We start from the raw sequence: 15,815 nt of genomic DNA, 5'->3' as shown, positions 1-15,815 counted from the left end.
CTCTGCTGGTAGGTAGGTTCTCCAGCAAGTCAGGGCCTCCGAGATTTCCCCTTGGGCAACCCCTTTTCCTTTCTCCCTTCCATTGTCACCATTTGTTTAGCCTCTCTCCGCATAACACTTGCTGTCTGCAAAATATAGGTTCAACATTCTACAGCCCATTCATAGCTCGGCTCATAATGCACTTTTGTAACACTTTGCTCCCTCAATTATGCCTTCTCTGTAGAACAAAGTGAGAAATTAAAAGGGAAAAGTAACTAGGCATTTGCTAAACTTAGGCTAACTAGGCCAGGCGCGGTGGCTCATGCCTGTTATCCCAGCACTTTAGTAGGCTGACATGGGTGGATCGCTTGAGCCCAGGAGTTTGAGACCAGCCTAGGCAACATGGCAAAACCCTATTTCTACTAAAAACACAAAAATTAGCAGGGCATGGTGGCGGGCACCTGTAATCCCAGCTACTTGGGAGGCTGAGGCATGAGAATCACTTGAACCTGGGAGGTGGAGGTTGCAGTGAGCCAAGATCGCGCCATTGCACTCCAGCCTGGGTGACAGAGTGAGACTCGTTCTTAAAAAGTAAAATAAACTTAGGGTAATTGAAACTCCTGTAGATATCTTTATTAAACATGGGGACAACAGTGAGCATCCCAAGAGACTTGCTGCTAGGGTGGCTTGTAGACAACTGGAGTAAATTTAAACTAGAGAAAGAACCTAGGCATGGTTCTTTACATCATAGTGATATTTAACAAGTAGATTTGCTCTGTAAAAAAAAGGAAAATAGAGATCTCTTATGCACAGGCTTCTGTGGCTCTGTAGTGGTTCACATTAATTCCAGACACCAGAAAGCCACACCTAAGGGATCCTCTCCAAGTAGCTCCCCCGTAGAAGGCCTATGCCCTCTCTGAAGTCTCCTCAGTCCTATTCTGAGGGTAGTCCCATTAATTTTCTAATGAACGATTCTAACTCAAGGTCATCAGGCACCCCTTCCCCTTATCCAACTAGCCCAAGCCCTTACCCCCTAGGGCCCAAAAAAGTAAGCCCAACCAGGACCACCAGGAGTAGGGCACCATATAAGCCCCTAAAGTCAAACCTATGTCCATTGCAGGAGGTAGCTGATGGAAATGGAGGAACACTTAGAGTACATGGGGCATTGTCTATCTATAATTTGGTTTTATACAAGGAAAAATTTGGCCAGTTTTCAGAGAATCAAAAAAAAAAAAAAAAGGTTTATACATTTTACCATATTCTTTGATTTAACTTGTCATGACTTGCAAATATTGCCATTTGCTTGCTGTGCCATGAAAAGAAAAAAAGTGAAGGAAAAATTGTGTGGTTAAGCCAATCATTTACGACAAGGTTATAGAGATAACTCAGGGAAAATGAGAAAATCCCACTCTATTTCAGGGTCATTTTGGTGAAACACTCAGAAAATATACTAATGCAGACCCAGACTCCCAAAAAGGACAAGTTCTCCTAGGTATGCATTTTATTACTCAATCTGCCCCTTACACTAGGAGGAAGATACAAAAAGCAGCAATAGGACCTCAAACCCCTATGAGCCTTTTAAATGTGGCCTTTAAAGCTTACAACAATAGGGACAGGGCAAAAGAGGTTTAACAATAGCCAAAAGTGCAATTATTAGCAAATGCTTTAAGTAACCTGACCCTTCAGGGTTACCCATCCTGAAAAAGTGTCACAAGATGGGTATCTGGAATGCCCAGAGAAGAGCCCCTGACTTGCCAGCCCCAGTGTATAGATTATTTACTAGCCAAACAAGATGTAGTCTGTGCAGTTATTAATAAAACCTGCTGCACATGTATGAACAACTCTGAACAGATTGAGTTTAACTTTCACAAGATCTATAAGTAAGCTACCCGGTTACATATCTATAATCAGGGCACTGACTCCAACTATATCTGGTCAATTATCAAAAGTGCCATTCAAAGTCTCACCTAGTTTTTATCTCTCCTAGGACCTTTAATAGCCATCTTGTTATTACTAATCTTTGGCCCTTGCTTGTTTAACCTCTTTATAAAATCTGTGTCTTCTAAATTACAACAGTTCCAGATAAAGAAAATGCTGTCAAAAGGCTTCCAACCCATCCCATCTACTGACCCAGAAAATAAAAGCATCCTGCCCTTAGATATGGTATCCAGAGATTTGTACTCTTCCAGTGCTAGGCAGGGCCTATACCCATAAACTAAGCAGGAAGCAGTTACAGAAGATGGACCACTGCTCTTCTGCAGCCTGCTTAAAATTAAGAAGGCATATCTAATCTCTGAGGGAGGAATGAGGTAGGAGGCAGAATTCAACTCCAGAAGTGGGGCTGCAACACCTGACCAAATTGAGGACTAGCTAAGAGGGAAGAGGCAAAATCACCTCTCCACAAGATACACCCACCAATGTGCAATGTCAGTTTACCATTGCCATGGCAACACAGGGACGTTGCCACCCCTTTCCATGGCAATGACCAGGTGTCTCAGAAGTTAACACCCCTTTTCTAGAAATTTCTGCATAATCGGATGCTTAATTTGCATATAATTTAATGTAGGTATAAATGTAACTGCAGAACTGCTTCTGAGCTGCTACTCTGGGCACACTGCCTAGGGGATAGCCCTGCTCTGTAAGGACCAGTACCTCTGCTGCTGCTATACACTGACACTTCAATAAAAGTTGTTGCCTCATACCACTGGCTTGCCCTTGAACTCTTCCCTGGGCAAAGCAAAGCACCCTCTTGAGCTAAGCCCTAATTTTGGGGCTCACTTGTCCTGCATCATTCTGTTCTATAGAATATTCCACATGCTGGATTTGGCTGATTGATTTTTTAAAGTGTCATTTAATTCCTTAACTCTCAAACTCACCTGCACGTTGGAATCACCTAGGAAAGTTGGCCAGGAGTGGTGGCTCATACCTGTAATCCCAGCACTTTGGGAGGCTGAGGTGGGTGGATCACTTGAGGCCAGGAGTTCGAGACCAGCATGGTGATGCATGTCTGTAATCCCAGTTATTCAGGTGGCTGGGGCACTAGAATCACTTGAACCCAGGAAGCAGAGGTTGCAGTGAGCCAAGATTGTGCCAGTGCACTCTATCTGTGGGTGACACAGCAAGACTCTGTCGCAAAACAAACAAAAACAACAAAAAGATGTTATTCATGCCTGAGTCCCATCCTGTGACACTCTGATTTAATTGATTCTGGTTGCAGTCTAGGTATCAGGATGTTTTAAAAGCTCCCCAGTGATTTTCTGTGACACAGAGTGTGAAAACTGCTAACTTAACTTGTTTCTGTAAATATTAGGATCTAGAAACTTACTTATATTCAAGTTCACTTATAAGGATACGCCAGGGAGAGTGCCCTCTACCTTCTGTGGTAGCTCATCAAGAGAAAGATATTTTGTAGCAGTTTTCATTTGCAACAGTCTTTGGGACCTCTCATTTTCTTAAGTTCTTTCCCTTCCTAATCCTTGGAACATAGAGGCATAGGCAGAGAAAGAAAAACTCAGGGAAGTACTGACATGGTATTTTTTCCCCTAATAAATTACTGAACTTGCATTTTGTAGCTTCTCCATTCCACTGGGCAGAAAGGGGCTTACTGAAGTGTCCAGCCAAATAACTTACAGTCAATTACGGCTTAAAATCGAGTCCCATCTAGTTCAAAGAATTCTCAAGGCTTTCTCCCTATTATAGGATAGGCCTAGTTTATCACATGCCAGGCATTGTTCTAAGCAGTTTACACAAGAGTGCTCTCAATATTATCTAATCCCTACTAATGCCTGTAACATCCCTATCTACTATTACTTTCCCTATTTACAGATTGGAAAAGTCGGGCACAGGGAGGGTAAATAATTTACCAAGCTCACCCAGCCAGTTAGTGTTAAAGCCAGGATTACACAGGTAACCTGGCTACCTGTGTATCTAGCCACTGTGCTTGACTGTGAATGGGGGCTGGGAAGAAACAGGAAGGAAGAAAGCAGAAGAGAATGGGATCCCTGAAGCCAGAGACTAGAGAGTTTCTGAAGGTGGAGAGCAGCATAAGCCTGATTGCCAGAGAAGCAGCCACGGAATGTGCAAAGTGGTGAGTGGGGGAGTGGGACAGTGTATTAAGGATTAGTGGGAGGTGAGGGCTACAGTCGGGGTGGGGGGGCTTTCTTTCAAGTAGTTTGACCTTAATGAGGAGGAAAAAAGTGACAGATTAAGGGGGTGAGTGGGGAAGGACCAAGGGTAGCCACTGCTCACTCCAGGCAAGTGCCTGGTGATGTGTTCCGCTGCTTTGATGTTTCTGGTCCTCTTGCCAGAGTTTTTAGGGCTCTGGGGAACCCCTGCTTTCCAGCTCAATTTTAGTGTTAATTTTATGCCAGCTGCTTAAGCAAGCTTTACATAGGAAAGAAATATGAGCCACAGCGGCATCCTTCCAGGATTTAAAGACTCAGTCCTATTTCTTATGATCCAGTGTATGTCATCCTTTGCTTCTCTTTCCCTTAACTGCCTTCCCTTGTGTGGTGGTAAGGACAGGGTAGCTAAAGGGTTAACTCGGAGACAACCACTGAGAGGAGCTTCCTAGAGAGCCCAGGAAGTTGCCTTAGTTCCCAGCGAGGCTTCCTGTGCTCCATCCTCAATTTCCCTCCTATGTCTGGAGAGTGATCACTTTCACTCCCAAAGACATCCTTTGGGGATACTTACTGTGGGATTCAGAGTGAAGTGCAGAGGACGACCCTGCAAGGGCACGGACTATAAGAGAGATCTGTGCAGCTGCGCCTCAGGAGTGTCCTGGGTCTCTGGGCATGAGAGGAGGGGGACCACTTGCAGTTTTACTGGACAATTTACCACCTTTCCAGAATCCTCTGAAGATATACAGGTCGCAACTAGAGTGAGACCCGAGTACTGCCTTGGGTCAGAATGGCTAGAGAACCGAGAAAAAACGCAGCCCTGGACGCCCAGTCTGCAGAAGACCAGACGGGGCTTCTGACCGTGAAGGTGGAGAAGGAGGAAGCCTCCGCCTTGACGGCGGAGGTGAGCGCATCCTGCAGCCCTGCTCGGGGCCCCGAACGCTCCCGCCAGCGCTTCCGAGGCTTCCGCTACCCGGAGGCTGCGGGCCCCCGCGAGGCGCTGTGCCGGCTCCGAGAACTCTGCCGACACTGGCTGCAGCCTGAGATGCACAGCAAAGAGCAGATCCTGGAGCTGCTGGTGCTGGAGCAGTTCCTGACCATCCTGCCGGGAAATCTGCAGAGCTGGGTGCGGGAGCAGCATCCAGAGAGCGGGGAGGAGGTGGTGGTGCTACTGGAGTATTTGGAGAGGCACCTGGATGAACCGGCGCCGCAGGTAGAAAGAACAGGTTTAGTATCTGAGCGCTGTGGTCTGTTTCCTCCTGAAATCCCAGATCGGAGTGAGGGGCATTCCTTTAAGATCCAGGAGTTCTCCATCTCTTTTTGTACCGTGAACCTCCTTGGCAGTAAGGTGAAGTCCCTGGACTCCTTCTCAGAATTATATTTTTAAATATATAAACAAACTATAAAGGATTACAAAAGAACACAACCATAATGACATACAGTTAGCAAAGAATTAAATTTGTATTAAAGTAATATATGTGGATTTTTATTAGTGCACTAAATAATAAGACCTAGGGACAGGGCTTATAATTGGCAGTTTCAGAATGGTGATAAGCATCTGTTTGCCTGGTTGTAATGTGATGTGAAAACATGTGCAGGTTCTATTGGTGACAAAGTCCTGGGTACTGCTTATGCTACCTTGATTTGTTGCTTCCATTCATAGTTGAAGGAAATGTTAACTTTCTCTTAAAGACCAGTAAAAATAAGGTTAGTTTTTGTCCTAAGTTCATGGACCACTTGGGAGAAAGTCCATGGACCACTGGTTATGAACCTCTGGTAGAAAGTGGGCCGATTTTTACCTCCATGTTCTTCCCTGTTTTATGAGGGACTATTTCCTCTTCGCATTGTCCTGTGTCCCTGTGCACACACCCTCAGAGGACCTGTGTGGCCAAAGCCTTCTAACTGGTGAGCTGGATACCGAGGTTCTTGACTTAGGTCTATTTGCACCCGAGCCGTGTAGCAGTGGGAAGTCATTATAAATCTCTTAGCTTCATTCTTCATAAAAGATGTGGGAAATTCTGAGCTGCACATGAAACAGTAACTTGAAAACTGTAATTTAGCTATAAATGTCTGGAGGAAACCTGCTTTTAATGAGGACATAACTATGTGCCAGGCCCTGTGTTAGGTGATTTCACATACTGTGATCTTATTTACTGGTCTCCAAAACCCCATAAAGTAGAAATTATTATCCTCATTTTTCAGATTAGAAAATATATTAGTATTCTTTGAGAATTTAGCACCAGTGTCCAAAGGGTTTTCATAAACACACAGATGTATATGAGGGAGCCTAGAGTAATGGTAAGAACATGGGATCTGGAGTCATTCTGTCTGAGCTCCCATCCTAGCATTGCCACTTATTTAAGCAGCTTGCTTAAAAGCACCTTGCCCAGGCTGGGTGACAAGGGCAAGCTGCTTAAACACTGTCCACCCTTGGCTGGGCACAGTGGCTCATGCCTGTAATCCCAGCACTTTGGGAGGCCGAGGCAGATGGATCACCTGAGATCGGGAGTTCAAGACCAGCCTGACCAACATGGAGAAACCCCATCTCTGCTAAAAATACAAAAAGTAGCTGGGTGTGGTGGCACATGCCTGTAATCCCAGCTACTAGGGAGGCTGAGGCAGGAGTATCACTTGAACCCCGGAGGCGGAGGTTGCGGTGAGGTGAGATCATGCCATTACATTCCAACCTGAACAACATGGAGAAACCCCGTCTCTACTAAAAATACAAAAAGTAGCTGGGTGTGGTGGCACATGCCTGTAATCCCAACTACTAGGGAGGCTGAGGCAGGAGAATCGCTTGAACCCTGGAAGTGGAGGTTGTGGTGAGGTGAGATCATGCCATTACATTCCAGCCTGGGCAACAAGAGTGAAATTCCATCTCAAAAAAAAAAAAAAAAAAAAGACACAACAACAACAACAATAAAAATGCTGTCCACTCAAGAGAGAGGATCAGGGCCACATCTCCGTTTTCAGCAACTTATCACGAAAATCCAAAATAATAGCTCATAGGGTTGTTATCTATATGAATTGTGTTAATATCATAAGGCTTTCAGAAACAGTGGCTAGAAAATAGAAATCACTTGCACATGGAAAACATAGAAATGTTGGGTAGATAACTAAAATAATGACTTCTAGGTTCCAGTTGGTGATCAAGGGCAAGAAATGCTCTGTTGCAAGATGGCACTGTTGACACAAACTCAAGGGTCTCAAAGTAACCAGTGCCAGCCAGTGAAGGCTCTGTTCAAGCATGAATCTCTGGGATCCCAGCCCTTACAAGACAGAGGTGAGTATTCTCTTCTGGGTTGTATGAATTCTATAGACTTCATCCAATTTTATTTAAGGATCACTCAAAAGATCCATTTACAGTTACTTTATATGCTCTTTACAGAGAGACTGTATTTTAAGACTGAGTGTAAAAGAGAAATTTCAAACAATGGTGAAAAGCTTTCCTAACCAAACTAGGACATAGTAAATCCTATTTTATTAAAATTGATGTCTAGAAATAATCAGTTTTTTAAACAACATAGTGATTTCCATTCATTAAAGATACATTTAGGGAGCCCTCATCTGTGGTAGCCAGTGTTGTAGGTACTGGGGAGAGAGCCACAAATAAGACAGAATTCTTGCTTTGATGGAGCTTACATTCTAGCAGGGAGGATAGCAAATAATAATATAATTTTCGATATTGGTAAGTGCTATGAAGAAAATAAGGCAGAATTTGTAAAGCCAGCCAGAACATTCCAGAGATAGTAGGACTACTGCAAATAGAAGAGTGTAAATCTAAACCCTGTAGTCTATAACTAGAAGAGTGAAAATCACTTAACAGGAAGCAGCTGTGTGTTCCATGCTGTTCCTCACGTGCTGTGAATATCTGGGCTGATTCCTAAGACATACAACACTTGGACATGCCATCCAACATGAAATCTTTATTTCTCAGCAGAGTTCCTTGCCTAAACCAACTTGTTTTCTGCCCCTTGCAAATTGACTTATTGTAGGGAAACCTAAGGTTTCTTCTACTTCTCTTTTGAGTCTGAGCAAGTTCTATTTAAGCAGTCTTCCATTTCCTCCTTTCTGGACCAAGCCTTATTTGACTCCTCCTAGTTTTTCCTTTTTCTTTTCTTTTCTTTCTTTCTTTTTTTTTTTTTTTTTTTTTTTGAGATGGGGGTCTCACTGTGTTACCCAGGCTGGAGTGCAGTGGTGAGACCTTGGCTCACTGCAACCTGTCTCCCAGGCTCAAGCAATCCTCCCACCTCAGCCTCCTGAGTAGCTGGGACCGCAGGCCCATGCCACTACACCCACCAATTTTTTATAATTTTGGTTCAGACGGGTTTCTCCAGGTTGCCCAGGATGGTGTCGAACTCCAGAACTCGGGCAACCCACCTGTCTCAGCCTCCCAAAGTGCTGGGATTACAGGGATGAGCCACTGTGCCTGGCCTCCTCCTAGTTTTTCATACCTGAAGTAGAAAGCATCCTAACGTCTACTAAAGACATTTTAACCAAAACAAAAACAAAAAACCCTCTTTACTCCCCATCTCCTAGCAAAATTCAAAACCCAAAGGTCTTCAAATGGAAAGCTTTGTTATGTTGCTTTCATTTCACCACTCCTACCAAGGATTCTGCACGTGGTTTTTGTATATCTGCAGAGCACACCAGATTTCTTTTGGCCCTAGGGCTGGAGCTGGTGGGAATCAGGCATTTTTGGAAGGAACACATTCTGTATAAACTTATTGGCCAGAACTTACTGCCCCAGTTTTTGAACTTGGATTTTGCAAGGCGGGGAGGCTGAATACTAGGGTAGTTCTCATCCAGAGCTTCTTTCCTTCTTAGTTCTCCAGGTTCCTAGGCTTGCCCAGGGAGGGTGCTGCAGAGAAGATGCAATGGTAGCTTCCAGGGTCACTCCAGGGTCCCAGGTGAGCTGGAGCTCCTCTCCCTCCCCAGCACCCTATACCTTTCACTATTGTTGGGCTCCGCATTAGGTTCCTCCCTCCCCGGTCCTACCCCACCCCTATCCTAGATCTATATGGATTTGAGTTTTCTCATCTATCCCAAAGTTGCCTATTATTGTCTACCTTCATTTTGGTGCCTACCTAAGAGGATTTTCCTGTTTCACAATAACCTTGGAATGTTATTTGTGCTTCTCAGATCTTTCCTACTACATTTCTTAGGTCAGCCTCTTCCTCAACGTGATTTTTCTTCTTCAACAAGGGCAGTTCCGCAAAAGCAAACTGAAGGTTTTGTTGGGATGGTCATTCTGTTTTGCTTTTTAAAATATAATAAGCTGTGCTGTTGGTGAGGGATATAAAGGCCTGGCCCTTGCCCTCAGAGAACTTATACCTGAAAGGTCAGATAAGGCATAGTCTCTTAAAGTTATTTATATTACAATATGAACAATCTTTTCTCAACCTAGATTTCAATTTACTATGCAGCCTTGCATGTCCTGCTTGAAGATCTCAGTGTTTGAGGCTCTGTAGTATCCTTTTTTCCCCTATTTTTTCTCCCTTCAGTCCTAGATTTCATTGTATTTTTAAAACTATTAATGTAAATGAACCTCTACCCTCACTTTGCCAAAGCATACTGCAAATCTTTTGAAAATTTTCGACATAGTTCCATTCCTTTTGCTGCACTGACCCTTGTTTTCCAAACCTTTTCACTTTCTGGACTGTTTCGATATTTATTGAAAGTACTTATTCTAAAATGTGTGTAATATTTCTTTCATTTGGCAGGTGTTTTTGGTAAAGACGTTATTAGAGATAAAGCTAAATCGGTGTAGGTGTGCCACACTTGCTCTTTAAAGGTGATGTTCATTCTTTGCTTTGGGAGTAATTTTAGGCAAGAGGAGCTAGTTAGGACTACCTATATTGTTTTAGGGGTTGCTGAAAATGGAAGATGTGGCTCTGACCCTCTCTCCTGGGTGGACACAGCTGGATTCATCTCAGGTGAACATCTACAGAGATGAAAAGCAGGAGAACCATAGCAACCTGGTCTCCCTTGGTAAGACTGAGACACTAATTTGTCTTAAGATTGCTTGGCATTCTTTTGTGTATTAGAACCTATTGGGCTGTTAGAAGCTGTTGAGTCCCCATTATGTCTGGATTCAGAATCACCATCCCTGAAAGCCTGTTACTGACTACTAGCTTCTTACTCCTTCTGACCTTGCTTTCTCCTCTGCCATGCCAGTGTTCTAGTTAGGATAAGTGGGGTGAAATTGACACAACTCCTAGTACAGGTCTGGCTCATAGGAGATGCTCAGTAAATGTTGATGTCCTCTTGTTCCTATCCCTGACTGAAGAGGAAAGCTGGGGGGCCTCTTCAGGAAATGAGCCATGGATTCAAAATGTGAGAGCCAGAAGCAACCTTAGACATCAACTGCAGACCCTGACCTTAGGGTTGAGGGTACAGAGGCGTAAATTACCTCAATTGTTTGAAATTTCATAGCTTGTTGGTGGCATAGTGGGGACTCTAACTCAGAACTCCTAGTGCCAGTGCCAGCTCTGTTTGAGAACTTTGCCTCTGCCTGGGGCACAGTTAGAGACGACGGCCCATGTCATTGATCCATCACCAATTTCTAGTCTTTGCTTTTGCCATTTCTTGCAGATGCTTCAGAAATCCTTCCACTTGCCCTGTTACTATCACCCTCTGCTCAGCCCTTTCAAAATCTAATCCTAGGTGCATGGCCCTGCCTTACTATTCTTAGAGCTTAGAACCACCACATATGTCCCCTGCATAGTCCTGGGTCCTCACCACTTTCCCTCCATTCCCAGTTTGAACCCTTCCAGTGGCCCCATTCTCATTCTTAGGTCTCCCTCCTCCCCAGCACCCCTGTTCTCCCCTTTTATTCCCATCCTTATTCTAGCACTTAAATCCTCATCCTGGGCATATATAGACTTCTGTAATTCTTGCTTCCCTGGTACTCATCACAGAGCTTTCCGCCCATGGCAGGGCATAACCCACAGTTGCTGGCCATTTGTTGTTTCAGGTGGTGAAATACAGACTGAGAGCAGGGACTTGCCTCCAGTCAAGAAACTTTCAAAAAAGGAGCATGGGAAGATATGCCACCTGAGGGAAGACATTCCCCAGAATCCTACATGTGCAGAAGCTGGTGAACAGGAGGGCAGGTTACAAAGAAAGCAGAAAAATGCTGTAGGGAGTAAGCGACATTATTGCCATGAATGTGGAAAGAGTTTTGCTCAAAGTTCAGGCCTGACTAAACACAGGAGAATCCACACTGGCGAGAAACCATATGAATGTGAAGACTGTGGGAAGACCTTCATTGGGAGCTCTGCCCTTGTCATTCATCAGAGAGTTCACACTGGTGAGAAACCATATGAGTGTGAAGAATGTGGTAAGGTCTTCAGTCACAGCTCAAATCTTATCAAACACCAGAGAACCCACACTGGGGAGAAGCCCTATGAGTGTGATGACTGTGGGAAGACCTTCAGTCAGAGCTGCAGCCTCCTTGAACATCACAAAATTCATACTGGGGAGAAGCCATACCAGTGCAATATGTGTGGCAAAAGCCTTTAGGCGGAATTCACATCTCCTGAGACATCAGAGGATTCATGGTGATAAAAATGTTCAGAATCCTGAGCATGGGGAGTCCTGGGAAAGTCAGGGTAGGACGGAAAGCCAGTGGGAAAATATTGAGGCTCCCATGTCTTATAAATGTAATGAGTGTGAGAGAAGTTTCACCCGGAATAGAAGTCTTATTGAACATCAAAAAATCCACACTGGTGAGAAACCCTATCAGTGTGATACATGTGGAAAAGGTTTCACTCGAACTTCATACCTTGTTCAACATCAGAGAAGCCATGTAGGGAAAAAAATTATTTCACAGTGACCCACAGTATTCATGCCAACATTGGTGCTCATTTGTCACTGAACTGAAGCCACCTTGGAGCCCTTAATGGTTACAGAAGTTGTGGACCAGGGCTTTAGTTACTATTATACATCATTGGGTATGGGAAAATGTAGTCTGGCTGAGATGATGAGTTATCTTCTACATTCTAGAAAGTAATTGGAAGAAGAAGTCATTTGATAGGAGGCCATGGGAGAGTGGTCTGGAAGTTGTAGGACCTAAAATAGTTTGTTCTCACCCAGTGGATTTAAATGGCCTTCTGGACTTGTTAATTGCCCTCAGCTAGCACTTTAGGACATCTGGTTGGATGGCTCTGATCTGGGGGGGCTGCTGCTCTGACCATTCATTTTGCCTCTAATGAATCTTTCACAAATTGGTCAGATCGATGAGGTCTTTTACTCTTCATTGTGCCTTGCATGATAGGTGCTAATAAACATCTATTAAATGTACCAGTAAAATGGCTTTTGTAGCTCCAAAAATTTGATGTTGTCTGTATTTCTGAGAAATTTCTAACTTATGCCATTTTTGTTTATGTATTCTTCTCTGAGGTTCTAGATTCTGGGTCAGTCTAGTGTATTTGTTGCCATGTACATACTGTTTTCAGAATTGAGGTGGGGGAATCCATATTTCTCTACCATGATAGTACAGATGACAAGAATGCCTTAAACAGCTTCTTTATCATTAAGACATTGTGAGATTGCTCCATCCATAGAACTCCACTGTTTAGTCAATGTTAATTATGTTAGTTTACATTAATTTTGCTATGCTTTAGGGGGAATCTTTCACATTCAGGTAAATAAAAATCAACCTATCAATTTAGATCAAAATGATTATTATGAATTTTGAAGACATTCTGTAAGACTTACCATCTTGTTTCTTACCTTTTAGTTATCTTGGGCCTAACCAAGTGCTAAGACGTCATCTGTGTCCCTCTTCCCCAGTTTATAGCTGACTGTTTATCAAGGCTTATGCCAGCTAAGCTTAAACTTTCTCCAGGTCCGAAGATTCATACCAAATATTTATAATTATTATTCATGGTTTCAAAACTGCCCTGTCAATTGTGGACAGGAAGATCAGGTTAGAGGCAGCCTACAAGGAGAGAAACTCACGTCTTGAGTGGTAGGAGAAAATGTATCTGTTCAGGCTGGGTGCCATGGCTTACACCTGTAATCCCAGCACTTTTGGAGGCTGAGGTGGGCAGATCACATGAAGTCAGAAGTTTGAGACCAGCCTGGCCAAGATGGTGAAATCCCATCTCTTCAAAAAATACAAAAATTAGCCAGGCTTGATGACACATGCCTGTAATCCCTGCTATTTGGGAGGCCAAGGTAGGAGAATTGCTTGAACCTGGGAGATTGAAGTTACAGTGAGCCGAGATGGTGCCACTGCACTCCAGCCTGGGTTTCAGAGTGAGACTCTGTCTCAAAAAGAAAATGTGTCTGTTCAGAAGCACATTGGGAATCCTAAGTATCTGATGAAAAGGATTTTACAATATCCAAAGTGTTGATATGTGATGTCAAGGCTCAATGCTGTGAGTTATTCACAAGAAATAAGAATTTTTTGATATCTTCTGTTTTCACCCAAATCACCTGTGTGCTTAAAGACTGATTTCTGAAGTGCTCAAGTGCCTATTACCATCTTCCAGCATTGCCAGATTTTCATGAATGGATTCTGCTTCTGATGAATTACCTGACCATGTTTTATTCAGTCACCAGCATAGTGTTCTTATCTATTCTCAAATACCCTTTCTGGATTTCTGCTCTGAAATACCACAGGCTGACCAGACACTTTCAAAACCATAAAGCTCTCCCTTTATTAGTTCCCTACAATCTTTTATTGCCTTCATTATCTCCTTCTTTTCAGTCTGATTTAAAACTTCTTTAGCATTCCAAAGTTCTGTAGACTTTCTCCACTCAATCTTTTCTAGCCTTTTAATTTCTTTAAAATCAGCTTTATTTATGTTATTTCCACAAAGCTAGCCATTTCCTTTTCTCCTTTAATTTTTACTTTTCCTAAATATTTGCTAATAGCTCTGATTTTACACACTCAAACTCATTACAGACAACTCTATTCACTTTTCTGTGGTATTTGTTTCTGATGTTACATGAAGAGATACATGTGAAAGCTTTTTACAAACCAGAAAGTATTATATGAATATAACCTCCTGAGATTAACTAAGGACCACTGTGCCTCCTTTCACTCCTGCGCCTCCAAGCCTAAAAGTCTTCTCTGTAGAGGAGGAAAATAATTGTTGAAAAGTACTTTTCAGTGTCTGCTATGCTAGACAAGGGAAGAAATAAAGCCTCTATTTGTGTGTGTGTGTATATACACACTTGGGTTTAGGCCTTACAATCAGGTTGGTAAGACTTACACACAAATAAGGCAGTGCAATGATAAATGCCTTATGAGTGGTAAACTGAGGCTTATAGAAATTTAGAGAAGGAAAAGGATACTTTCAGCTGTGCAAGCTGTTATTATTATGTGGACAGCTTTACATGTTAGAAAACTGAATGGACTCACAACAACTTTGTCTAATTGAGTAAATAAAGCAAATTTTAAGAGATAGGGACATTGTAGGGGCCTTCAGTGCCAGAGCAAAAAGTTTAAATTTTATTCAGTAAGCACTAGGGAGTCATGATATTTCATAATCGAAATACTATCTAGGAAACTTTATCTGGTGTATTATATAATATCAAGTAAAAATTATTTTGCTTACAGTCTTTAAGATACTCCACTTTTGTATAAAACAGAGGTATGTGTTTATAAATAGCTGAATTATAAAATGGGTTTATCTGTAGCCTATTGAAAAGGATGGCCAAAAAAGTTATTTTCCAGTGAAATCAGATCCAGTAAAATAAACTATTTAGTTAAGATATAAGCAGTATATAAAGCATAATAAAATGTCACTTTTCATATTTTCTTAAATTGTTTTTAGGAATTTTAGTGGTAACTAGTCTGCCATTCTATTTCATTTCTGTAACTGAAGCAGTGCAGAAATCCTCTATTTTCTTTTTTCTCCCTTTGCTTGAATAGTAACTGTTATAGCATTTTTTTCTACTTCGATAGAATGAATGGTTACAATGAAAAAAGCTTTGGATGAATGGCACTCTTGGATTTGTTCTTAATTTTGGCAAAGATGTATATAATTCTGCAAAAGACTTTCTCTGCCTCTTCCTTTAGTGAAAAAAAAAAAAAAAGTAGGAGTGACAACTTATTTCACAGGATTCTGAGGATCTGCTTATACAAATAAGAAGTGCTATGTAAAAACTCTGAAAATGTTGCTAATTGGTAGAGAAGTTGAGATTGAACACTTTGTTAATGGAAACCTCCATATAAAGGTATTATAATTATTTAATAATAAAGACTATATTTTAAAAATGTCCTGTAACTATTTGACAGTATTGGTCTTCTTATCTTCGAATAATTTCCCAAACCTATATGGTACCATTTCCTCAATTTATTCATAAGAACTTTAACCACTAAGTAAATTCAATTTATCTACTTTTCTCTAAATACCTGTTTTAGTCCATTTTTTGTTTTTCCTCATGATAGTCAAAATTGGGTCTGATAGATTCAAATAAGGAAGCTTTATTTTTCAGTCAGCTTTGTGTAAGTAGTTTCTCTTTTGTACATTTCAAAGGGAGTTGCTATGACAGAAATTTTTTGGGATTAATATTTTCCATGACTACCTTTCTTGTGAACTTTTTTTTTTATATGTATCATGTTCCCTTATTATAGAAATATCCTTTCATTGTTGTGTTGTATTTACCCAGATTTCTTACTTAGTTTCTGGCATTTGTGGTCCCCTTCTATTTACAATGTCAACCTATGACCCTGGAATTTGAATGCAGTAAGATTTCCTG

General features: G+C 42.1%; 1 protein-coding gene across 1 annotated transcript; it reads left to right on the top strand.

Annotated features, from left to right (window-relative positions):
• The first annotated feature begins 4,887 nt into the window (after positions 1-4,887).
• ZKSCAN4 (zinc finger with KRAB and SCAN domains 4) lies at positions 4,888-15,332 on the top strand. The gene is given in 6 exon segments (XM_010374526.2): positions 4,888-5,310; positions 7,233-7,380; positions 8,925-9,007; positions 9,965-10,088; positions 11,074-11,609; positions 11,611-15,332. Coding segments are annotated over 6 exon segments (1,638 nt in total). The 3' UTR covers positions 11,935-15,332.
• Positions 15,333-15,815: the final 483 nt, after the last annotated feature.

The sequence above is a fragment of the Rhinopithecus roxellana genome, chromosome 4 (assembly GCF_007565055.1).
Source record: "Rhinopithecus roxellana isolate Shanxi Qingling chromosome 4, ASM756505v1, whole genome shotgun sequence".
Lineage (NCBI taxonomy): Eukaryota > Metazoa > Chordata > Mammalia > Primates > Cercopithecidae > Rhinopithecus > Rhinopithecus roxellana.
Note: the sequence above shows the minus strand (reverse complement) of the source record. Positions and strands in the feature narration are given on the sequence as shown.